This window comes from Delphinus delphis, chromosome 20, assembly GCF_949987515.2.
Source record: "Delphinus delphis chromosome 20, mDelDel1.2, whole genome shotgun sequence".
Lineage (NCBI taxonomy): Eukaryota > Metazoa > Chordata > Mammalia > Artiodactyla > Delphinidae > Delphinus > Delphinus delphis.
The window spans coordinates 312,810-336,448 of NC_082702.1; the positions used below are offsets into that span (position 1 = coordinate 312,810).

The following is a 23,639-nucleotide window of genomic DNA, read 5'->3' on the forward strand; positions in this document are numbered from 1 at the left end:
GTGATGTTGAGCAGCTTTTCATGTGCTTCTTGGCCATCTGTATGGCTTCTTTGGAGAAATGTCTATTTAAGGCTTCTGCCCATTTTTTTGATTGGGTTGTTTTTTAATATTGAGCTGCATGAGCTGTTTATATATTTTGGAGATTAATCCTTTGTCCGTGGATTCATTTGTAAATATTTTCTCCCATTCTGAGGGTTGTCTTTTTGTCTTGTGTGTAGTTTCCCTTGCTGTGCAAAAGGTTTTAAGTTTCATTAGGTCCCATTTGTTTATTTTTGTTTTTATTTCCATTTCTCTAGGAGGTGGATCAAAAAAGATCTTGCTGTGATTTATGTCAAAGAGTGTTCTTCCTATGTTGTCCTCTGAGAGTTTTATAGTGTCCGGTCTTACATTTAGGTCTCAAATCCATTTTGAGTTTATTTTTGTGTATGGTGTTAGGGAGTGTTCTAATTTCATTCTTTTACATGTAGCTGTCCAGTTTTCCCAGCACCACTTACTGAAGAGGCTGTCTTTTCTCCATTGTATATCCTTGCTTCCTTTGTCATAGATTATTGACCATAAGTGCGTGAGGGCCCACTGTTTTAATCATCTTCTGTTCAACCAGCCCTAGGGCTATGGGGAGTGGCTGCACACACAACACGTGTAGATGAGCTCACAGCCTGCGCAGGAGAGCACCTCACACCACGCAGGGTCACGTGCTCTTGGGTGGCCCCTGGCCCCTGCTGCAGGATGTGTGACTGGCTTTCTGGAATAATTCTGCAGGCTTGGCAGGATCAGCCATTTGATGGGGAGGGCTGTGTGACTTGGGGCTGTTACTGCAGGAGTAGCGGAGGGAGGGAGGGGGACTTGCTACCTGCCCTTGGGGCTCTCCTGGTTTCAGGAGTTAGGGAGGCACCTAGAATCGGGCTTTGCTTTTAGTCTTTCCCCACATCCGCAGATGCTTCCACAGTCAGACGGACCCGCGTCAGATTTTGGCTCTGCCAATCACTGGGTCACCTCAAGTAGGCTGACCTCAGGAGCAGCGACAGAGGAAGGAGAAGGGGCTGGAGGGAGACCCAGGCGAGGAGGAGAGGCGCTTGGGGTGGTCGTGAGGATCACAGGAGACTGGGGGCGGGGGGCGAGCAGCTGGAACTGGGCAGGAAGACACCTCCTGCAGCCTCAGCCCAGAGACAACCCAGGGGATGGCAGGGGTAAGGGGGTGCCACGGGAGGGGTGGCCTGGCCCGGTTTCTAACGCAAAGAGGTAGATTCTGGAAGCTGCCCTGCAGGCTGACCATGCTGCTGAGCTGGCTGGGGCAAGCGGTCTAAGAAAAGCGAGGGAAGGGACTTCCCTGGTGGCACAGTGGTTAAGACTGCACTCCCAGTGCAGGGGGCCCGGGTTCGATCCCTGGTCAGAGAACTAGATCCCACATGCATGCTGCAACTAAGAGTTCACATGCCGCAACTAAGGAGCCCACCTGACGCAACTAAGACCTGGGGCAACCAAATAAATAAATAAATGAAAAAAAAAAAAAAAAAAAACCCGGCACAGCCAAAGAAAGAAATATTTAACAACAACAACAAAAAAGCGACAGAAGATGAGGACGGTGATGGATCTGACTACATGAAAATTCAAAAGTCAGATCAGATGCATGAAGATGTGACCAGCGGTGTGGCCCACACCGTGCATTCACGGGAGAGGAAACCCACAGCTGTGGGGAGGAGGGTGCAGCCCGCCTGGCACCCATGGAGAAACAGTGCACTTGGGTTCTGCCTGCAGGATGGAGAAGACGGTAGAGAACGGGAGACCAGGGCGTTCTAGCTGCCAGGGAGCCCTTCTGGAGGGAAGGCAGACAGGCGGGCCCCACGTTTCCGGAAGACACTGATGTATCCATGAGAATTTAAAAATCCCATGGTCCAGGGCTTCCCTGGTGGCGCAGTGGTTGAGAATCCGCCTGCCAATGCAGGGGACACGGGTTCGATCCCTGGTCTGGGAAGATCCCATATGCCGTGGAGCAAATAAGCCCGTGCACCACAACTACTGAGCCTGCAAGCCACAACTACTGAAGCCCGTGTGCCTACAGCCCGTGCTCTGCAACGAGAGAAGCCACCGCAGTGGGAAGCCCGCGCACCGCAACGAAGAGCAGGCCCCGCTCACCGCAACTAGAGGAAGCCCGCACACAGCAACGAAGACCCAATGCAGCCAAAAAAAAAAAAAAAAGTCGTTCTGGATGATCCGGGTGGGCCCAATGTCACCACAAGGACCCTCAGAGGTGGAAGGGGAGGCAGAGGACAGTGGCAGGGTGACGCCCTGTGGGAGAGAGCCGACTGGCCACCGCTGGCTCAGAAGGTGGGGAAGGGCCGTGAGCCCGGCTCGCAGGCCATCTCTAGGGTGGAAAAGTCGAGCACATGGGATGGGTTCTCCCAGAGTTCACAGAAGGCACTCAACCCTGCCGCACCTGGAGCTTAGCTTAGTGAGACTGTGCCTGACCCCTGACCTCCAGAACTATAAAATAATGTTTTAAGACAAAAAGAAAAAGGAAAAAACAAGAACAGAAATCCCATGCTCCCGGAAACTCCCGCTTTGGGAGTGTGTCTGTTCTGAGGAAACAGCTAGGTTGCATCTGGGGTGTCTGCTCAGGTGCGGCCACCACAGCACTGGGTGCTAAGGGGGGCGGGAAACAAGGAACTATCTGGGCTTGGTGGGAACAACACTGCCGGCCAGAAAACGGGATTTCCACCCCGGCATTTTTAATAACACAGGGAGCTGCGTGGTAAGAGCACGATTCACAACGTACAGTAGCTTCACAAGCTGTGTGGCACAAACCCCCGCGGATGAACACTGAGAATAAGACAGCAGCGTTAGGAATCGTTTTCGCGATCTCCTTTGCCCTCTTGTATATTTCAGATTTCTCTAAGTGAACATAAACTACTTTTAAATATGGAAAATTGCATTAGAAGATAGCCCACCGCTCTCCCTCAGCACCTGGCGGTCCTGACGTTGGGCCCTCGGCCTGGCCTGAGTGCTCGGGCCCTGCTCTGTCCTCTTCCGCCGTGTCCCCGGCATGGATGAAGCTTCCTGCTTGCCAACCAGATTGTAACAGGGAAGCACCTTTGTATTCTGTTACAAGTTAGTAACCGGAGAGATGTTGCCTATAAGCTTCAATATACACAACGGCCCATTCCTGGGAGCCCTGCCTCCCAGGTATAATGGGCGTTAAGCTAAAATACCTTTGTTCAGCTCCCAGGAAACCTCCTGATCAGGCCCCCCTGTGAATGACTGCAGGGAGAAGAAACGAACACATCCCCTCCCGGAGCTGATCTGAGCCAGGAAATGTTTCACTTTACTCCCTCCCCTTTCAGTATGAAAGAAACCTGAATTTTAACTCACGCAACATGGTTCTTTGGGGCACGAGTGCACCACTTTCTTGGTCTGCTGGCTTTCTATTTTTTTTAAAAGCACTTTCTTTTTTTTTTTTTTTTTTGCGGTACGCGGGCCTCTCAGTGTTGTGGCCTCTCCCGTTGCGGAGCACAGGCTCCGGACGCGCAGGCTCAGCGGCCATGGCTCACGGGCCCAGCCGCTCCGCGGCATGTGGGATCTTCCTGGACCGGGGCACGAACCCGTGTCCCCTGCATCGGCAGGCGGACTCTCAACCACTGCGTCACCAGGGAAGCCCAGCACTTTCTTTTTCAATGAATTTTTGGCTGCGTTGGGTCTTCGTTGCCGCACGCGGGCTTTCTCCCCAGTTGCGGCGGGCTTCTCATTGCGGTGGCTTCTCGTTGTGGAGCACAGGCTCTAGGTATGCGGGCTCAGTAGTTGTGGCTCTCGGGCTCCAGAGCGCAGGCTCAGTAGTTGTGGTGCATGGGCTTAGTTGCTCTGCGGCATGTGGGATCTTCCCAGACCAGGGATTGAACCCGTGTCCCCTAGGTTGGCAGGCGGATTCTTACCACTACGCCGCCAGGGAAGTCCCGAGTCCGCTGGCTTTCTGAATAAAGTCACTATTCCTTGCCTCAACAACTCGGCTCTCAATTTATTGGCCTGTGGTGCGGCCAGCAGTACAAGCTGAGACTCGGTAACAAGATCACCAGTGCCCGGTTCCATCTCCAGCCTGGCTCTGCTTCCCCAGGCCTGAGTGTGGTCGACAGGTCAAAGGTCCTCAGAAGACTGGGCATGGAGGAGACGGGTCCTCCAGATGGAGGCCTCTCCCTCCCAGTTTCAGGCTGCAGCAAGGTCCTCCCCACGCAGCCCAGGTGTCCACCCCACCTCTGCTAGTAACCATGGTCACAGCCACACTCAACGCCCACCTGCCACCCCTGCATGAGCCTGAGGCTGCAGAGGGCTCCTTCTGTGGGTGCACCTGTCTCCCTGAAACCACGTCCCACAAAAATGTCCCTTGTTTTCAGAGCAGAAAGGTGACAGAGAAGGGTGTGGAATAACAGTCCCCAAAGACACCCATGTCCTAATCCCTGGAACCTGTGAATGCTGTCTCACATGCAGAAGGGATTTTGCAGATGAGATCAGGTGTGTAGGTGGGGCATGGATGAGATGTGACCCCGAGACGGGGAGATCATCACGGGTTACCAGGGGAGCCGTAGATGTAACCCTGAGGGTCCTTACAAGGGGGGGGCAGCATGAGACTTAACCATCCACTGCTGGCTTTTAAGATGGAGGAAGGCGCCACCACCGAGGAACGTGGCAGCCTCTACAAGCTAGAAAAAGCCTTAAAGCGGATTCCCCCCTTAGAGCCTTCAGGAGGAGCCAGCCGTGCTGGCGCCTTGATTGGGCCCCGTGAGACCCAATTCAGAGTGCTAAGAGCGCACGCTTTGTGTTGTTTCAGGCCACCGAGCTCGTTCGAGCAACAGTAGGAAAGTAGTACAGTACACCGGCCAAAGTCCTGAATGCCCACAGACGGACTGCCGTGGGCAGCAGGCGGCTGACCCTCCGCCCTCCTGCTCTGTGACTCACTCACCTGCCAGCATGCGTGGCCTAAGTCACATCTGTTCTCAGACGCCATGCCTGTCCATCCAGACTCGGAAAGAAGTTCCCTTAATGTCCGTTCAGGCTGGGACTCGACAGCTGGAAGGACAAGGCCAGGGAGTGATGTGTGTGGCCGAGGAACAGGTAAGCCGGACACCGACCCTGCTCGTGGGCAGGCAGCTCTGAAGCTCCAACTGCCGGGCAGGAAGGGCAGGGGCTGCTGATCCGACCAGCAGAGACCAGAGATCAGGATTCTTACGCAGAAGCTTCTCCAGGAGAAAACTGGAGTTTGTTAAAAATCTAAAACACACAGTGGCCAGACTTTAGCCTTCCACCTGCCTGCAAACAGAAGTAGGCTGTGCTCTCCTGGGCTTCCTGCACCGGCCTGCACCATGTCACAGGAAGGGGTTTGGAAGTCACCTGGCCGCCGTGGGTCCGGTGGGTCGGTGCACTGGAGCCCAGGCCTCTCTCTCTGAAAGGCGGGGTGGGCGAGACAGGAGAGGAGGGAGCCGCGGCTTTGGGGGGGAGACTGATCGGGGGTGGGGGACCCTCCTGGGACTCTGACTTCTGGCCTGGGCGGCCTCCAGCTCTCCAGGCTGCGGCGGAGTGGAGTAGCAGGGGCGGGCTGGGCCCGGGGCCCCGGCGAGGCGCCCCTCCTGCGCTCACGGGGCCTCGGGCCGGTGGCTCTTGCGGTGGATGACCAGCTGGGACTTCCAGTCGAAGCTGTGGCCGCAGTCGCCGCAGAAGTGGCGCCGCTGGCCGGCGTGGCCCTTGCGGTGGATGACCAGCTGCGACTTCCAGCTGAAGCTGCGGCCGCACTCCTCGCAGGCGTAGCTGCGTGGGCCCGGGAGCGCGCGCCGGGGCGGCCCCACCGGCTGCTTCTCGGCGCCCGGGCCGCCCGCGTGCGCGCGGCGGTGGATGACGAACACCGACTTCCAGTCGAAGGTGCGGCCGCACTGCGCGCACGTGTAGGGCTTGCTCCGCGCGGGCGGCGGGGCCTCCGGGCAGCCGGGCCGGCCCTCTCGGGAGCTCTCGCTCTCTCCTCCTGGTGGGGGGCCAGAGGTGGCAGAGCCAGGTCGCCTGGTGACTCCGCCCGCAGCCCCCCAGGCGCGGGGCGGCCTGGGCTCCCCGCCCCCCCGCCCCCGTCGCCACCGGGGAGCGGGAGGCCACTCACCCGGGAGGAGGCTTCTCGCTCCCTCGGATCCGGTGCTCAGCGCCTCCGGCTCCGGCTCAGTGCGCGCCTCCGGCAGGGGACACGGCAACCCTGCTGGGGTCGGGGGCCCATCAGGCGCCAGCCCTGGCACGCGGGCGTGAGGTGTTCGCACAAATGAGGGACAGGGGTGGGGGCCCCGGCGGGTGGCCAGGGTGCGGATTGGGAAGCGCCGGGAGGCAAGGTGCGCGCAAGGACCCGGAGGAGAGGGGTCCTCACCCAGGGAGACCACCGTGCCGTACTTCTGCAGCATCGCGTCCCAGTACACCTCCTTCTGTGACCGGTCCAGGAGCCCCCACTCCTCCTGCAGTGACGCGGCCCATCACCCACAGAAGGCCCGTCTACCCCGCACCCCACCCGGCCCATCCCATGGGCCCAGCCTTGTTAATCACCTGGGGAGTGGCAGGTAAACCACCCTCACCTGCCTGGGGGTGGGGCTAAAGAGGAAGCTGAGATGGGAACCTGTGAGTGCTGGGGATGCAGGGCCGGGAAGGGAGCTGCCTTCTGGCTCACCTGGGGGATGCACCAGTCCCCCTCAGCTGCCCCACCCCATGTTCTGGACGCACAGATGGAAGCTGAGGACCCATCAAGGATGGGCCTTGAACAGTGTGTGCTGCACCGAAAGCAAAAGGCCAGGGGAATGCAGGGACCCCAAGCACGTCTCCCAGGCCTCTGGTTTCAAGAGTAATGGAGATCCTCCTTGGGGAAGTGTCACGGGCCTCAGCATCCCTGGCTGTGGGGACCGGGCTGCAGGGAGGCCAGGCACAGCCTCCCACTCAGGACATGGCTGGGCTGGCTCCTGGGTGCCGGGGGTGGAAGCAACCACGGCCTTCAGGCTGCGGCTGGGTCCTGGGCGACTTCTCAGTGTGGAGTGGATTAGGAAGTGTCGCTGGGAGAGGACAAGACCCCTGCCGCCCACACTCAGGAACCAAGCCCGCTAGGTGGCAGGGGCTTCCATGCGCAGCTGGTCGCAGCTGAGGGCTGGTTGGCCTTGGAGAAAAGCCCGGGCAGAGGGGGAGCTGCGGGCATTTCCTGGGAAGATTGTCTCCACTCTGATCTCAGGTGTGCAGGGGAGGCCAGACTGCTGGGTGGCACTCAGGCTTTCCTGGTCATCCTGTCCCCTCCCCAGGTGCCAGCTCAGAACTGCTGGGAGCTGTCAACACCCTAACTGGCTTCTCTGTAAGTGGGAAGCCAACCCCTGCCAGTTCCAATCACTCTAAACCAGAATCCCAGTTACCTGAGGCCAAAATCCTTTCCAAGCACTGGTCTGTCCCCCTGCCCCCCAGGACCTGCAGGGGGTACCCTGATACCAACTCCACTTTGGGGGAGCAAAGAGCACAAGAAGTGCTGGCCAAGGAGCCTGGACAACTGGCAGGACACTCTCCTCCCACTGTGGGCCTGCACCTGTCACCAGGGGCTGCTCACCTGAATCCTGGGTGGCTGAAAGGGCACGGAGGTCGGTTCCTGTTGTTCAGCGGGCCCCTCATGGGACCGGGCTGGATGTGGGGGGCTGGACGGTGCTAGGAAGCAAGGCAGACAGGGGTCAGGGGCTCCCACGTGAGCCAGAGCAGGCGAGGAGCTGGCGCTGGCATCGCAGCCTGGGCCCTCCTCGGCAGCAGGGAGGAGTCCTCTGTGTGTACCAGGCACATAGCAAGCAGGCAGCCAGCCAGCCCTTCCCTCCAGCCTCCCGGGGACCCCGCTCTGCAGTCTGCAGTCCCTGCGGGTCCCGCTCCCAGGGGTGGACACCCGCACTCCCTCCAGGAGCCCCCAGCTCCAGCACAACCTCACCTGGGTTCCCTGCCCTAGCTGGGGACGTTCGCACTCTCTCAAGGAGGCCCCAGCCCTCGCGCACCCCCGCTCTCACCTGTCTCCTGCCCGTAGCCATCAGGCTCCTCCTTCACGCTGCAGCTGAGCTGGGCATTCTCCTCCAACTGGGCATCCTTGGACCCCTCCCAAGAGGCTGCCTTTCGGGGCTCCACTGTCCCTGAAGGGTGGGAGCTCCCCACAGACTCCTCTGTGTTCTGTGTGGCTGGGAGCACCGCTTGCTTCAGGACATGTGCTGTAATCTGAGGGGGAGAGGCAAGTCATCGGGGCGCTAGTCTCTCTGTCCCTCCAAGAAGCCAACACCACCACACTCACCCAGCCCAGAAGCTGCCCAGGGTCATGCTGCAGGCCCTCGACCAGGACAGTGGCCTCCTCAGGGCTGCCTGGTTGCTGTCCCCGCACCCAGGCCTGGATCTCAGAGGGCAGCGCGCCCAGGAACTGCTCCAGCACCAGCAGCTCCAGCATCTGCTCCTTGGAGTGCACCTCGGGCCGCAGCCACTGGCGGCAGAGGTCCCGGAGCTGGGCCAAGGCCTCGCGGGGACCAGCCACCTCCTGGTAGCAGAAGCCCCGGAAGCGCTGGCGTGCTGCCTCAGGATCCTCCAGGGTGGCCTCGGGGTCCACAGAGGGCAGACTCGGGGGGCCCAGTGGGGATGGCATTGTTGTGCCGGGAGTCTTCTTGGAGCCACCAAAGGGGACCTGCAGGAAAGGAGGGGTCAGGGTGCTAGCCACAAGGCCACAGCCAGGGTAAGGCACTGTGCAGAGAGGCCCAGCCCAGGGGGCTGAGGCTGTGACAGAGAGGACCGTGGTGTGGGGATGCTTGCGGCTGAATTGGGGAAAGCTTCATGGAGGGAGGGGTCACAGGAGCTGGAACTGAGAGCAGAAGGAACTGACACTTGGAGCCAAGTTGCCAGTGGAGCTTCCAGGAAACTGCAGGGAACTGTCTGTCGGGAGATGATGCTGGAGCGCAGGCAAGAGGAGTTAGCACAGGCTTCCAGGGTCAGGCTGAGGAGCCCCGGCAGGTGCCCCCGCGGCGGAGAAAGGGGGTAGCCAGGGAGGCGGTGGGGCCGTGATCCAGGGTGAGAACTGGGGCCAGGCTGCCTGTCCCCACCATCTCTGGGACACGCTGACCCAAGTGGGGCACCCTGAGGGGGTGGCTTGCGCCATGGCTCGAGGCAAGGGCTGATGTGGACCCCGAGACACCGTGCTCGCTGACCGCGGAGAGCTGTGCATGACTCACACGGTATGGACCGTGCGTGTGAAATGCAGAAGCAAAGCAAAACGGAATCACGAGTTGTGTGGAGCGGTGGACGGGCAACTGTGTCCCGGCCCTGCAGAGGGTCTGGAGTGAAACACGCCCACTTTGGGGGTGGGGGGTCCTGTCCGATAGGCTGGACTAGGTCTGACTCCTGGAGTCCGCCTTCCACAGAGGAAAGGGGGGCAGGTCTTCCCGAAGGAGAGGAACGGGGCTGCGGAAGGGAGGAGGGGCCCGGGAGAAGGCTCGGAGGTGGGGCACGTCGGGAGGTAGTGGAAAGGCCACGTCCACCCAGCCGGCCGGTGCTCACCTCGGCCACCCGAGGCCACTTCGGGTAAGTGGGCCCACGCGGTCCCGCGCGCCTCTCCCCGGACCCAGCGGTCAGCCCCTCGCGCGTTGCCCTGGCGACGCCGCCCTGGCCAATCACACGTCTGCTCCGAAGGCAGCACCACCCCCTCCCTTCGGACTACATTTCCCATGAGCCTCAGCAAAACAGGGACGGGCGCGGCCTCCGCCAGTAGATGATCATTTTCGGAGGCCTCTCACGACTGAGAGGCGCCCCATGCCTCCGAGAGGAATCTGCAGAGTCGCAGGGTTTGGGGGACTCCCTCCCCTCCCCGGTAGCCGCTCTTCCTTTGTATCGTACCCTAGGACTCACCAACGGCGGAGACGTATGGTACCTTCGAATCCTGCGCATGTGCACAACAGGCCCGGCGCCTATTGGCAGGAGGTGACGGATGGGGAGGAGCGTGACCTTTCGGTCAATCAGGGTTGGCGCTACGCCTAGGCTCCTCCCCCAGAGCCCTACCTGAGGCTTCTTTCTGGTCGCCCGGCGGACGCCTTGGTAACCCCTGGAGCATAACCAACCTGCTCCAGCGGTTTCCAAGACAACGGCCCGAGGTCCTAGGAGGAAGAAGGGACCTACCGGGAAGGCTGGCCTAACCCACGGGCTTTCTCCGCCATCCCCGGGAATTTCTCCAGCGAGGATGGTGCTGGGGTCCTTCATTCGACCACTGCTGAGCGCCCTGCAGGGGCGAGGCGGGGACTGCAGGCACCCATCTCCTGATGAAAAAACTGTTCCATGATTTATACCCTCAGAGTCTCAGACATGCCTTCAGCTAGATCAGTACTGCAAAGTGAGGGCTGGAGGTTTTTGTCCAGAATTATGGGACGTGTTCAGCCTTTTATTTACTTTGGGGACCAGAACTAGTATATATCAGTAGACGATGTTATTGTTTTTAAAATCTGACCGTGGGTCAGGGTGTTTTGCTTCCACACATCAAATGGCTGAACAATGACTTATTATTTCGATCCTAAGGTGCATCTGCCTGCCTGTTTGAGTTTCTTCTAATACTTAGGAATCCCTGGCTACCAGGGATTTGATTTTTTCTCTGGGACTGTTCGGATTCCCCAGAAAGGACTCTTCCACCATCTACCCTTTGGGAAGAGCTGGAGCTCTAACAGCTTCTCCAGGAGCTCCCACTCAGTCATCTTTGTTTTGGGTCTCCCCTTCCAGGGGGCTGCTGGTTTTCAAGCCTTCTGGAATTCTGCAGCGTAAGCCTGATGGAATCTCCTTCCACTTCCGCCAGTGCCAACTCAGCATTTGGCTTTCCCCAAATCAGTGACAGCTCTCCCACCCCCAACTACTTCTAGCTTCAGAATGCCGCTGCCTCCTCTTTTACCATCCTCATATTTGTAGGTTTGTGTTATAGTTAATTTATTGGCCGTGCCGCTTGCGGAATCCTAGCTCCCCAACCAGGGATCGAACCCGAGCCCCCTGCAGTGAAAGCGCAGAGTCCTAACCACTGGACCGCCAGGGAATTCTCAAGGGTTTGCTTTAAGGGCTCTCTGTGGTTTCAGTGGGCTTCTGGACCAAGTGAGATGCATGTGTTCAGTCCATCGTCTTGACCCAGAAAGCCCACGGATACCTTTTATAGTCATGACCCGTTCACGGTTGAGTGGAAGGGTCAGGCTGGCAGGATGTGGCCCAACATGATCAAAAAGGTTTGGGGGAGGACAACTTAGGGGCCAAGACATGGGGGAAGGTGGGTGCTCATGGTTGCTGTTCCCACAGGAACAGGGCTGGAGCCTCTGACCACCCCTGGTGCTGGGAGGGTGGACTCGAGGAGGGTGGAGGAAAGGAGGGATAGTAGGGGCCAAGCACACAGGCAGGAAAGGCTCAGTGAAGCAGGGAGGAGACTGGTGGGGAGACAGGATAGAGCACCAGGCCCAGCTTCTGTCCAAGGTGCGAAAAAGGTTGCAAGTGACTCTCTGGGCATCCACTTGGTGTTCAACACTCCTTTGCTCCTGAATCCCATGGGCTCCCTACAGTAGCCTTCTGTAAGCTCTGTGGGGTTTGTCTGCATCTCACAGCCATCCACACTGACCCTGAAGTGAGCTGCTCAAGAATCCCTCATGGGGGCCAGCCTGGGGGAAGATGAAATAGGGCGAGGCCAGGGCACGGACCAGCTCAAGAGAGAGGATGGGCCCCAAGAGGGGTGGACAATGCTCAGAGGACCTGCGCTTGAGGAGTTTTGGGGAGCCTGGCCCTGTGTGACTCTTCTCCCTACCCCTTGTCTCCTTTCCTTGCAGGAACTTGGGAGGTTTCAGGGGCGGAACCTGCTGGCAGGTGGACAGTTGGGGGTGTCACGTCTCTGTTCTTTGGCAATGGCAGATACCTGCGAGGTCTTTGAGGTGACTGAACGGGAGCACCCCCTGGGTTGGGGTCAACCTTTCGGGTCTCCACGTGTGCCCCCTGCCTCAGATTCCAAGGCCTGGATCCACAAAGGCTCATGTCCCAACAGAGCTGCTGCTTGGGGCAGCCCCACCCTGTCCACGTCTCTTGGCTGCCAAGGGGACACAGACCTTCGGTGGGCCGCAGACAGGCTGCACCTCTACCCTGAGGCCTCTCAAAGGGACGAGGGTTGAAGTCAAGTCCCTGCAGCTGTGTGATGACACGTTTGCATCGTGCTGGGATGAAACCGGTTTCAGGCTGCTACCACTCACGTTTTTAAAAAGAAACCTTTATTAGAGAGCCTCTCTGGACTCTGTATTGTTAAAACCTTCTGCACCATGACCTGGAGGCTGAGGCTGTGGACCTACACAGTGCCATGCAAGAATTTACAATGTCCCTCCATTCCAAGCTGTAAGTTCTAGTCTTTTTTTACCCCCAGTAAAAACACCATTAACTTCCCTGCGGGTGAGGCCCAAGGTGGAGATGGGGCTTGTCTGTTGAAGGCCACAAGAAGCCAACCAGGCCCCCACCTAACTTGTCTGCCTCAGTGTCCCCACCCTGTGGGTTATGTCACACGGGGGAGGGGATCTTGGGAGGGCGCCACACACAGCCTTAGGTAATGGCAGGCACGTGGCCACTGGACCCCAGGGAATCGAGCAGCCCCATCTTGTCTCCTCTGCACCTGTTGTTACGGTCACCTCCAGTCAAGGCAGTGGGGATGGAAAGGCTCCTGTATCGCTGACTTTGGCAACAACAAGACACGGCCGAAGCTGAGGCTTGGACCACACTCTGAATGCACCAGCACAGCTGGGGAACCATCACTCTCAATCTCCGTCCTTCACCCGGGGACTTCCCGCCCCCACCCTCCTCCACCTCCTGAGGGTCCGCCGTGAGCAGCAAGCCACGCAGCCTTCACCCAGCCCTCAGGGCTGGCAGGCTAAGTGTGGGGGTAAAGTGGGGAGCTCTCTGGATGCTGGGCCGGTGGCCCTGCTGTTGTGCAACTCACGTCCCCTCTCTGTGCCTCAGTCTCCTCATCTGAGAAGTGGGGATACTAGCCACAGCAGCCACCTCACAGAGCTGTCAGGAGAAACTGTGCAGCGCTCAGAACGGGGGCTGGCGGTTGGCACGTATTGGCCCTTATCGAGATGCTGCCTGTCAGGGTGCTGCAAATACCCTCTGCAGGGCTGAATCTTTTCTCTTCCCTAGAGGAGGGAGCTGAGGCTCAGAGCCCAGCCACTTGTCCGAAGCCAGTACCTGCCTCTCCCATGACTTCCTGTCTTCTGGGCCTGTTCCCAGGAAGCCCTGGATGAACTGAGGGCTGGGGGAATACGCTGGGGATAGCGGTGGAGAGGTTCCACACAGACCCTGCAGGTTGGGTGTAAACCTCAGAAAGTTCTCAGGACCACCTCCACCCCGCCCCAGCGCTTCCCGTTCGCGCGCGCAGTCAAAATATGGGCGAACTGGCAGCACCATGCTGGCCTCCCCCTGGCCTTTGTTCAGCGTGACCGCTTGGGCCTGGAGGAGTGAGCTGTGGCTGACAAGAGGCAAATCTTGTCACCACGTGCAGGGGGAATGGCAGTGCACGCGCAGAGCTTCTCCACAGCGTGGCTCTGCAGAGGGCGGGGCCCCGTACCCATGCAAGGGACTCACAACAGGCCGGGGAAGGTCGGGGCTGCGACCTCAAGGCTCAGCCGTCTTCGGAACCGTGGCTGGGCCTGAGGCAGCAGTGGGCCCGGCTTCCCTCCCCAGTGTGCCTTCACACGATGCCCCCGAAGGAGGCCTGGCCTGGGGGAGCGGGCTGGCCCGGGGCCGCCGCGCTGGCTTCTCGCCGGTGTGGAGCCTCTGGTGGTGGAAGAGGGCCGGGCGCTCGCGGAAGGCGCGGCCGCACTGTGCGCACACGAAGGGCTTCTCGCCCGTGTGGATGCGTCGGTGGCTGAGCAGCACGGCGCCCTTGGCGAAGGCCTTGCCGCAGTCCGAGCAACGGAAAGGCCGCTCTCCCGTGTGCAGCAGCCGGTGCTGCCTGAGGTTGGAGCTGTGGCTGAAGGCGCGGCCGCACTGCGCGCAGGCGAAGGGCTTCTCGCCGGTGTGCACGCGCCGGTGCTTGAAGAGCGACGAGCCCTGGCTGAAGGCGGCCCCGCAGAGCGCGCAGGCGAAGGGCTTCTCGCCCGTGTGCGTGCGCTCGTGCTGGATCAGGTGCGAGTTGCGGCAGAAGCTGCGGCCACAGCGCGTGCACGCGTAGGGCCGGCCCCCGGCGTGGATCTTGCGGTGCTGGCTGAGGTTGGAGCGGTGGCTGAAGGCCTTGCCGCACTCGGCACAGCGGAAGGCCTTCTCGGCCGTGTGGATGCGCTGGTGCCGCACCAGCGAGGAGCTGTGCCGGAAGGCCTGGCCGCAGGCCGGGCACGTGTAGGGCGTCTCTCCGCTGTGGATGCGCTGGTGCTGCGTCAGGTGCGACGTCTGGCTGAAGGCCTTGCCGCACTGCGCGCACTCGTACGGCCGCTCCCCGGTGTGGGTGCGCAGGTGCTTCAGCAGGTCCGAGCTCTTCACGAACACCTTGCTGCACGCCCTGCACTCGAAGGGCTTCTCCCCAGAGAGGAGGCCGGGGCCAGCGTGCAGGGCCTCGCCCAGTTCGGCCCAGGTCGGGGGCTCTGAGACAGCAAGCAGTCTCTGAGGCTCGCGCCAAGCCTCACCCATTCCTCGGTCCCCCTCTGGGGCGCCCGGGAAGGCTCTCCCCGGGGCCTCGCATGCGTACAGCTTCTGCCGCTCCGATGCCCTCGGCTGCTTGCCTGGTGCAGGGTGGTCTGCGAGGGCCTTCTCCCCGGGTGGGGCCCGCAGAGAAGAGGTCAGCCGCAGGCTGACGCTGGCCTCGCCGCTTTCCCAGTAGATCACAGACACCCCTGTGGGTTTCCTCTCCCGAGAGGGGGACACGCCGCACCGACCCTCCAGGCTTTTCCCACACTCAGAGGCACCAGCGCTGGGGAGAACCCTTGTCGGTGCCAGAGGGGGGCCGTCCTGGAAGGGCCCTGGCAATGCTGCTTCTCCAGAAACATCTCTGTCCTCTGCCAGATGAGGGGAAGCTGAAGGACCAGAAACGGTGGACGCCTGGGTCACCCAGACAGGCCGCGTGGGCAGGCAAGGGGGCCCGCGGGACCGGCCGTGGAGGCTGGGGAGAGGAGCTGGGGCCAGACTCCCTTCCTGCACGGAGCCCGTCCCCAGGGCACTCCCCAGGTGGCTTTGCCCCTTACACTGATGGCTACCTGAGGGAACAGATTTTACTCACCAACTCTGCTTGCTGACTGCCTCTCCCCTAGCAGGGTCAACCCCACAAAGGCAGGACCAGGAGCGGGCTGGGCAAGGCTGTGTCCCCAGTGCCGCGAACGGGACTGGCCACTGCAAGTGCTCAACGATGAACACGTGAACAAACGGCCCCACAGATGAGGTGGTGAGGGAAGACGGGCAGGGTCTGAGGCCACACAGACTGGCTGAGGGTGGGATTCTGAGCAGGTCTCACCACGGCCTGGGGGTGGCCCTTGGAGCTCCCCTTCAAGGGCAGCCAAAGCCGGAGCCTCCAGAAGAGGCTGATGGTGAAAGGAGTCGGTCGGGTGGGAAGCTGGAGAGGAGAGCATCCAGGAGGGAAGGTGGACAGAAGCTTGGCCATAGGTTGGCCCCAAGCTCACACCCCTGAGCCCCCACTCACCAGGGCTCGGCCTCCTCTGGGCATTCCTGGCCAGGGTCACATCTGTCCCATTGAGAACCCAGGGCTCCTTGCCACACTCAAGCTGGATGACCACGTGGGGTCGGGAGACAGAGAGTCCTGTGAGAGAAGACAAGCAAGTGAGGGGTCACCCCCGGCAGATGGCAGGAGTCAGGGCTTCGTGGGCCATGGACGGCATCATCTGTGCAACCAAGGATACCCGAGGTCACATCACAGGGCAGGGATCTCAGAGCAGCTCGATGGTGCCTGTGAGGAGAACCGTGTCGGCAGCACCCGAAGGGGACTGAGCACAGAGGCACCACAGCTAACAGGGACACTCAGCCAGAGGACATGTGGCTGCTCACAGGCCGCCGGGCGGTAAGAGGTTAGTGCTGGCAGCCTAGCCTGGCAACACATGAGCTCCCCATGGAGGACCCAGGGCTTACCCAGCGAGGCCAGGAGGGTGAAGTTCTCCAGCATCACACGGCGGTACAGAGCCCTCTGGGCTGCATCCAGGAGCCCCCATTCCTCCCGGGAGAAGTACACAGCCACGTCTTCAAAGGCCATTAGGCCCTAAGAGAGTTGGAAGATGGACATGATCTAAGCTATAGCTGTGTGAACCAAGACCCAGCTCCATGCCCCAAAGGCTGCCTCCGCTCGTGTCCCTCAGATGCTCACCCTCCTCCCGCAAGGCTCTGCAGATGGGACTTCCCTCACCTGTCTGGACCCCTCCCCTCCCCCTTCCCCATCTAGGCCGTAGATGCCTCTTTAACCCGATCTGGCTACTCTACACAAGGCAGCCAGAGGAAGCCCCTGGCCTTCTGCCACACCAAGGTCAGCCCCTGGCGTCCACTCATTCTCCAGCCTTTGCACAAGCTGAGCCTCCCCAAAGGTGCTCTCATTGCTCTTGCATAAGTAACTGTACAAGTCCCAGCTGCAGAGCCCCCAGGACATGCCCATCCCTGTAGGGATGCCCTCTCCTGCTGAACTTGCCTGACATTTCAAGGCTGCTCTTTGAACCTGAAGGACTGGCTGATCCCCTCCAGCTGCCACAGGGGTGGCGCCAAGGATCTGGTGGGCACACAAGAAGCCATTTCCCTCCTCCCTCCATAGCCAGGCCCCCTCTATTTCCTCCTCAGGTGGCTGCCACCTTCCCTTCCCTCAGCCACCTGCCAGACTTCCCCTGAGAGCCCCAGGGACTGCCAGCCATTCCTCATCTCCCTAGAGCCCTAACTGCCCATGCCTATCCCTGGCTGAGTCTATGAGATGTCCTCTTCCTAAGTTTGATTCCTAGGCTCCACCTCACTCAGAACATCAGGACTCTGTCCTTGGACATCTACAATTCCAGGTCCATGTGACACCTCCACTCTGAGACAGCACAGACTCTTCCCAATTTCCCCCTGAAATCTACTTGCCCTTCAAATTCCTAATTTTGTCTACAGCAGTTCCGTTCTTTTTTTCTCTGTCCCATTGAGTGACAGTTGCCACTGGCACAGTCCCAGGGCAAGGATACAATCAAGGGTTTTCAATTTCAGCACCAGCTACCAAATCCTGGCCCCACTGCCTGGGGGAGGACCTGTGAAAGTGCTAGGCAGCTCCATTCTTTTGGGTGCTCCGGCGGAAAACCTTAGGCTGGCCCTTCACGCAGGACACTCCCGCACACCCCGCACTTGATGCATCAGCAGATCTATCCAGAATCCAACGGCTTTTCGCACCTGCACTGCCCGGACTGTGACAGTAGCCTCCTCCCTGCACACCGCCACGCCCCTCTGCTTCTGTTCTCCACTCAACAATAGGTGGAATACCCTAAAAAATCGTTAACTTAAAACATGTCCAGTCTCCCGGTGCCCTCGGGATAGTCTTAACTCCTCGGCCTGCCCTTTCAGACATACATATCTTCTCCCCGCCGAGCAGCTCAGTTCCGGAAGCGCCTACACTCAGGCTTCCCTCCCAGCTTTTGCAAACGGGGGACCCTCCCCTTGGAACTTCCTTCTACACCTCACCCCCTTAGCTGCCAGAAGTGGGGATCCCACGCGTGCACTACCAACCGGCCGGGACAGCACGGCCTAGGACGAAGCGCGAGGGGAAGACAAGACGTCCAGGTAAAGTGCCTCCCTCGATCGGGGCTCGGGTCCATGAAGGAGGCATCCGGGTGGGTGGGGGCCTGGGGTTCCCGCTACTCACCTGCGCCGGGTCTGTCTGCGCCGCCGCCATCGGAACCTGCAGAAAGGTGCGGGCGCTCAGGCTCCGGGCCTCTCTCCCAATCCGTCAAGGGCGCCGCGTCGGGACGGCGTGGAGGCCGGAGCACGTGGCTTGGGGGGCGCACACGCCGCACCCCAGGAAACTGAGGCCGGGGACTGGCCGTGGGCCCCCGGGCTCGGCTGCCCGTGCCTCGGATCTCCGCCCGCACGTCCTCGCTGCCCGCACGTCCTCACTGCCCGCACCTCGGGTCTCCAGACCCTTCCGCAAAACCGGCCCCGACCCGGCGCTCTCCGGCCGTCACCGGCGTGGCCCGACGCCGGCAGCCAAGTGACAGTCCCGGACGCCGGAAGTCCAATCTCGCGAGCCCTCATTGGCCCGTGGCGCGCTGCGGACGCACGCGCAGAGCCTTCTGGCTGCTGGCGCGGTAGGCGGAGCGCGCCTGGTCCCCACGGCAACGGCCAAGCGCCGCCGCCGGGGCCGCTGGGAAGTGGAGTCTGCAGCAGCGCCAGGCTTCCGGGCTGAGCGTGGGGTGGGGTGCTGGCGGGGTCGTCAGCGCTGCGGGTGAATGGTGAATTGCTGAGGGCCCGGGAGGGCCTCCCCCACTTCCCACCCTCGCCCAGCGCAGCACCGGGGACGGAGCACAACCGGGGTCCCATCCCATCCCCGCCTCCTGGGGCCTCGCACCAGGGCTGGGTGTGACCCCCGCGGGTCAGCGTCCTGTTATGGTTGGTAACAGCCCCCACGCCGAGTCGCAAGGCCCTAACCTAAGTTTTTCTAACGTCTGAAATCATTCTGAGACTTCCTCCACCATCTGTTTTCTTGGCTCAACTGGGCCGCGCAAAAAGTACTTTCCCCGACTCACTTGTCCCTAGGTCGTCTAGATCTTACCTTGCCCTGCACGTCATGGTGTTGATTCCCTGTTCCTTTATTTTGGGGGGAGGGGGCAACCTACATGGGTACGACACATGAAATCAAACGGAAGGGTAGTCTCAATGCAGACTGACTACTGCTGACAGAGAGTAAAAGGTTTTCTCTTTGTTGTTTCACTCTGAGGGTCTTGTTTTTCAGGGTTCTTAGTCCTCATACACAAAATGGGACAGTAATGGTACCCACCGCATAGGGCTATTGTAAGTTAATATGGAACCAATCTGTGTCGAGTTCATTCTCTCTGTCTCCCTCCCTGCTTACCTCCCTAGGTAAGTTATAAGTGATTGTTATAACATCTATATCAGCTCTGTCTGCAGTATCACTACTCTTTGTAAGTCCTTGTAATGCAAGAGATAACATCAATTTTGGAGTATTTGTGTGTAAATTTTGCTCACTTTGAAATAAATGAAGAAAATCTAATGTATTTGTGGTTAGGGAATGTTTCTTGCCATTCCAGTAAACAAAGAATGTTTGAGTCCCTCCCTGGTGGTCTAGTGGTTAAGACTCCATCCTCCCGATTCAGGGGGCCTGGGTTCATCCCTGGTCAGGGAACTAGGTCCCACATGCTGCAGCTAAGAGCCCACATGCCGTAACTAAAGATCCCGCATGCCACAACGAAGATCCTGCATGCAGCAATGACTAAGGGCCGGCACAGACAAATAAATAAATAATTTAAAGTATTTTAAAAAAAAAAAAGAATGTTCAAATCCCACGTGAGGTTCACCTTGAACCCACGTGCCGAGACTAGAAGCCAGCCTAAACCCAGATTGGGACTTGAACCCACGGTCTCTTTTTTCGGCTGTGCCGCCCGGCCTGGGGATGCTAGTTCCCCAACATGGGATCAAAGCCACACCCCCTGTAGTGAAAGCGTGGAATCTTAACCAGTGGACCGCCAGGGAAGTCCCAACCCCCAGTATTTTTTTAAAATTTATTTCTTGTATTTATTTATTTTTGGCTGTGTTGGGTCTCTGTTGATGGGCGTGGGCTTTCTCTAGTTGCGGTGAGTGGGGCTACTTTTCGTTGTGGTGCGTGGGCGTCTCATTGCGGTGGCTTCTTTTGTTGGGGAGCATGGGCTCTAGGCGCGTGGGCTCAGTAGTTGTGGCGCACGGACTTAGTTGCTTCTCGGCATGTGGGATCTCTCCGGACCAGGGCTCGAACTCGTGTTCCCTGCATTGGCAGGCAGATTCTTAACCACTGCGCCACCAGGGAAGCCCCAACCCACCGTATTTTAACTGAGATGACACACCTGGTCTCAGGACTTAATGAAGCTCAGGTTCTTTATGTCTCATCGCAGAAAGAATTCAGCGAGATACAAAGTGATAGGTAAGAAATGGATTTATTTAGACATGTACATATTCCATAGATAGAATGCGGTCTGTCTCAAAAGGCGAGAACAGCCTTGGGAGAAACACACTCCACAGAGTGTGGGCCATCTCAGAAGGTGAGAGGCCCCGAAATATGGGGTGGTTAGTTTTTATGGGCCGGGTAATTTCATAGACTAATGAGTGGGAGGATTATTCCAAGTATTTCGGGGGAAGGGGTGGAGATTTCCAGGAATTGGGCCGCCACCCACTTTTTGACATTTTATGGTTGGCCTCAGAACTGTCATGGCGCTGGTGGGTGTGTCATTTAGCTAATGCATTACAGCGAGCATAAGATGAGTCTCAAGGCCCACTGGAAGTTGAATCTTCTGCCATCTTGGACCTAGTTGGTTCTAAGCAGTTTTTGTCATGTCCTATGTGTGTCATTTTTTTAAAGGTTGTGCCCTGCCCCCTTCCCTCCTGTTTCAGAGGGACCAGCATGTGCAAAGGCTTGGAGGCAAGCCTGCAGGCGGGCATTCAGGAAACCTGAATTGTGTGTGTTTCCTGGAGGAGCTAGAGCTTCAGATTTCTTTGTGGAAACTTCTGCTTTTATAATTTTGGCACCTGTTTTATTTTATTGTTTTGGCCGCGCTGTACGGCATGCAGGATCTTACTTCCCTGACCAGGGATCAAACCCGTGTGCCCTGCAGTGGAAGCGCAGAGTCTTAACCGCTGGCCCCCCAGGCAAGTCCCAGCACCTGTTTTAAAATAGCTAATAGCCATGTGAGTTCAATGTGGTAGGCAGAATCATGGTCCTCCAAAGATGCCCACATCCTAATCCTCAGAACCTGTTAATATGTTACCTGACATGGCCCGCTTTATGGACTAAGTTAAGGATCTTGAGATGGGAAGAATATCCAGGATTGTCTGGGTGAGTCCAGTATAATCACATGAGCCCTTGAAAGCAGAGAAACATAACACAAATTATTAAAATTTTCTGGATGTCATAAGTCTGACACTTGTGTCAGCTACTCTAAAATCAAGGAATCGGGACTTCCCTGGTGGTCCAGTGGCTAAGACCCTGCACTCACAATGCAGGGGGCCCGGGTTCGACCCCTGGTCAGGGAACTAAATCCCACATGCCACAACTAAGAGTTCACACGCCACAACTAAAGATCCCGCATGTAGCAACGAAAATACTGTGTGCCGCAACTAAGACCTGGTGCAGTCAAATAAATATTTAAATATTAAAAAAAATCAAGGCATCAGCAGGACTGTGTTGCTTCTGGGGACTCTGGGGAAGAATGGGTTCCCTTGCCTTTCCAGATTCCACAGTCTGCCAGCATTCCTTGGTTTGTGGGTCTTTCTGTCTTCAAAGCCAGCAACGGCAACTTCTTTCTCACATTGCATCACCCTGACTCAATCTCTCTCCATCTCTACCGCCTCCCTCTTCCACTTTTAAGGACCCTTGTGATTACATTGTTTCATCTCACCCTCCCAACCTCAGATAATCCAGAATGATCTCCACATTTCAAGGTCAGCTGATTATCAACCATAATTCCATCTATCATTTTAATTCCCCCTCGCCCTGTAACATAACATATTTACATACTCCAGAGATTAGGTCCTGGACATCTTGAGGGGAGGGGAAGGCATTAGTCTGCCTACCATGAGCATACTTAAAAAAAAACATTAAACATTGCCTACCTGGCTACTCGTTAAGTCGAGAATGAGTAAAAATAATAAGAACTGGCAAAAAAAAAAAAAAAAAAGAATGAGTGCATTTCATATTCACATATTGAGGGATGGGGAAGTCATTCTGGCTTATACATGATTTGACTTTTTTATGCTAAAACAGCCTGTTTGTGGCCTATCAAAAACACATGGTACATCTGCTGTAATCATTAAAGAAAAGGGTGCATTGACCAGAGGTAAAGAATGTCCATGTTAAAAATAAAGTTTAGGGCTTCCCTGGTGGCGCAGTGGTTAAGAGTCCCCCTGCCGATGCAGGGGACATGGGTTCGTGCCCCGGTCCGGGAAGATCCCACATGCCGCGGAGCGGCTGGGCCCGTGAGCCATAGCCGCTGAGCCTGCGCTTCCGGAGCCTGTGCTCTGCAACAGGAGAGGCCACAACAGTGAGAGGCCCGCGTACCGCAAAAAAAATAATAATAATAAAATAAATAAAATAAAGTTTAAATGCCTCCCTTCCTGGGATGCCAATGCTGGTATTCCTTCAATGATAAGACTAGCTTCTTCTCAAGGCCATATTGACTGTGTGCATGCTGACCTGTTTTTGTTTTTTTTTTAAAACCTTGAAGGAATGCATCCTTGACCTGTCTGATGTTCTTTGTTCTGACAAGATATAAAAATGTGCCATGATTCAGTGGAGCAGTTCAGAGTGATCTGAGAGGCTGTCTTCTGGGCTATAGTCCTCAGTTTGGCTCAAATAAAACTCTTCTATCCCTAGTAGAGATTGTTTATTGATTACTTCCAGCGACAGTGCCAACAAGCTCAACAAGCATTCTGTAGACAGGCATCTCTTACTTGCTCTCCCTGGCAGTGTATGTAAGAGCCTTGGGATGCTGCTGCTGGTGACGATAAGGACAATAACAATACTAGCTCTCTCATATATGTAGCACCACGTGTCTGGCCCTGTGCTAAGCACTTTTTTTTTTTTTTTTTTGCCGTACGTGGGCCTCTCACTGTTGTGGCCTCTCCGTTGCGGAACACAGGCTCCGGAAGCGCAGGCTCAGCGGCCATGGCTCACGGGCCCAGCCGCTCCGCGGCATGTGGGATCTTCCCGGACCGGGGCACGAATCCCTGTCCCCTGCACTGGCAGGCGGACTCTCAACCACTGCGCCACCAGGGAAGCCCAGCTAAGCACTTTTCATGTCACCTCTCATGAGGAAAGTTGTGGTATTTTCCAAATTTTGTCACAGGACTTTGAATTAGACCTGATTCTTTGAATTTAGAGCATCAGAATCTCCAGAAGGGCTTGTCAGGCTCATCCCTGTGGGGGGCGGGGACAAGAATTTGCCTTTCTAGCCAGTTCCCCAGTGATGCTGATTCAGGGACCACAGTTTGGGGACCACTGAATTAGAGAGACATTTAAGGTTACTAAACAAAGTCTCCATGAGGAAGATAGTATTTTCACTTGACACCCTCAAAGGCAACAAGTGATTCCCCAGGGGCCTCCTCACGGCTGGTTGTCCGAGGCCCAGGACACGGGTCACTTGCTGGACAACAATCTCTGCGGGAGGAAACCTGGGAGCGGCCCCTTTAAAAGGAAGCAAAGACACGCTCCTGCCCGTCTTTTTTCTCAGCTCTCCATTTCCCAGCGCCCCTCTAGAGGTAGCTTGGCGTTGCCATGGAGAATGGAGAATGTGTGGGCGCCGCGCCGGGGCGGTGGGGGTGGGGGTGGGGGTGGAAATGCAGGACTGAAACTACATTGACCACAAGGCATCGGGGGCGGCAGGTTCTGGACCAATCACAGCCCAGAACAAGGGCTGTTTCCTGCTGCTCTGTCGGCGGGGGCGGAACTTCCT

At 57.7% G+C, this 23,639-nt stretch overlaps 2 protein-coding genes and 2 non-coding genes across 6 annotated transcripts; 1 reads left to right on the forward strand and 3 right to left on the reverse strand.

Annotated features, from left to right (window-relative positions):
* Nucleotides 1–5,320: 5,320 nt before the first annotated feature.
* ZNF446 (zinc finger protein 446) lies at nucleotides 5,321–9,936 on the reverse strand. Its single transcript, XM_059999001.1, has 7 exons — nucleotides 9,898–9,936; nucleotides 8,303–8,683; nucleotides 8,028–8,229; nucleotides 7,589–7,683; nucleotides 6,383–6,467; nucleotides 6,128–6,220; nucleotides 5,321–5,998 (listed from the first exon to the last, which is right to left on the reverse strand). The coding sequence occupies exons 1-7, from the start codon at nucleotides 9,934–9,936 to the stop codon at nucleotides 5,616–5,618; spliced, it is 1,278 nt and encodes a 425-aa protein (XP_059854984.1). The 3' UTR covers nucleotides 5,321–5,615.
* Nucleotides 9,937–12,181: 2,245 nt separating this feature from the next.
* Nucleotides 12,182–18,176, reverse strand: LOC132415858 (zinc finger protein 324A). Of its 3 annotated transcripts, none has more exons than XM_059998990.1 (5): nucleotides 18,109–18,176; nucleotides 17,849–17,884; nucleotides 16,111–16,237; nucleotides 15,251–15,784; nucleotides 12,182–15,047 (listed from the first exon to the last, which is right to left on the reverse strand). In XM_059998990.1, the coding sequence occupies exons 2-5, from the start codon at nucleotides 17,876–17,878 to the stop codon at nucleotides 13,654–13,656; spliced, it is 2,085 nt and encodes a 694-aa protein (XP_059854973.1). In that variant the 5' UTR covers nucleotides 17,879–17,884; nucleotides 18,109–18,176; the 3' UTR covers nucleotides 12,182–13,653. The 3 variants fall into 3 exon arrangements, with proteins under 3 accessions (XP_059854973.1, XP_059854974.1, XP_059854975.1); XM_059998991.1 differs by having other exon boundaries at nucleotides 15,251–15,580; nucleotides 15,668–15,784; nucleotides 17,849–18,170; XM_059998992.1 differs by having other exon boundaries at nucleotides 15,668–15,784; nucleotides 17,849–18,170.
* Nucleotides 17,125–17,255, reverse strand: LOC132417350 (small nucleolar RNA SNORA30/SNORA37 family). The gene has a single exon (XR_009517793.1). It is a non-coding gene; the product is annotated as a small nucleolar RNA SNORA30/SNORA37 family (small nucleolar RNA).
* A 2,973-nt stretch (nucleotides 18,177–21,149) lies between the features above and the next one.
* On the forward strand, nucleotides 21,150–21,222 carry TRNAV-CAC (transfer RNA valine (anticodon CAC)). The gene has a single exon. It is a non-coding gene; the product is annotated as a tRNA-Val (tRNA).
* The last annotated feature ends 2,417 nt before the right edge of the window (nucleotides 21,223–23,639 follow it).

Coding starts and splice junctions, on each gene's coding strand:
- ZNF446 (XM_059999001.1), bottom strand. CDS start 9,936: ATGCGCAGGATTCGAAGGTACCATACGTCTCCGCCGTTG. Junction 8,230..8,302: donor CTGGGCAGCTTCTGGGCTGG/GTGAGTGTGGTG, acceptor TCTCCCCCTCAG/ATTACAGCACATGTCCTGAA. Junction 6,468..7,588: donor TTCAGCCACCCAGGATTCAG/GTGAGCAGCCCC, acceptor GCGTCACTGCAG/GAGGAGTGGGGGCTCCTGGA.
- LOC132415858 (XM_059998990.1), bottom strand. CDS start 17,878: ATGGCGGCGGCGCAGACAGACCCGGCGCAG. Junction 15,785..16,110: donor CACCCTCCTGGCCTCGCTGG/GTAAGCCCTGGG, acceptor CTTCTCTCACAG/GACTCTCTGTCTCCCGACCC. Junction 15,048..15,250: donor GCAGTCAGCAAGCAGAGTTG/GTGAGTAAAATC, acceptor CTGGTCCTTCAG/CTTCCCCTCATCTGGCAGAG.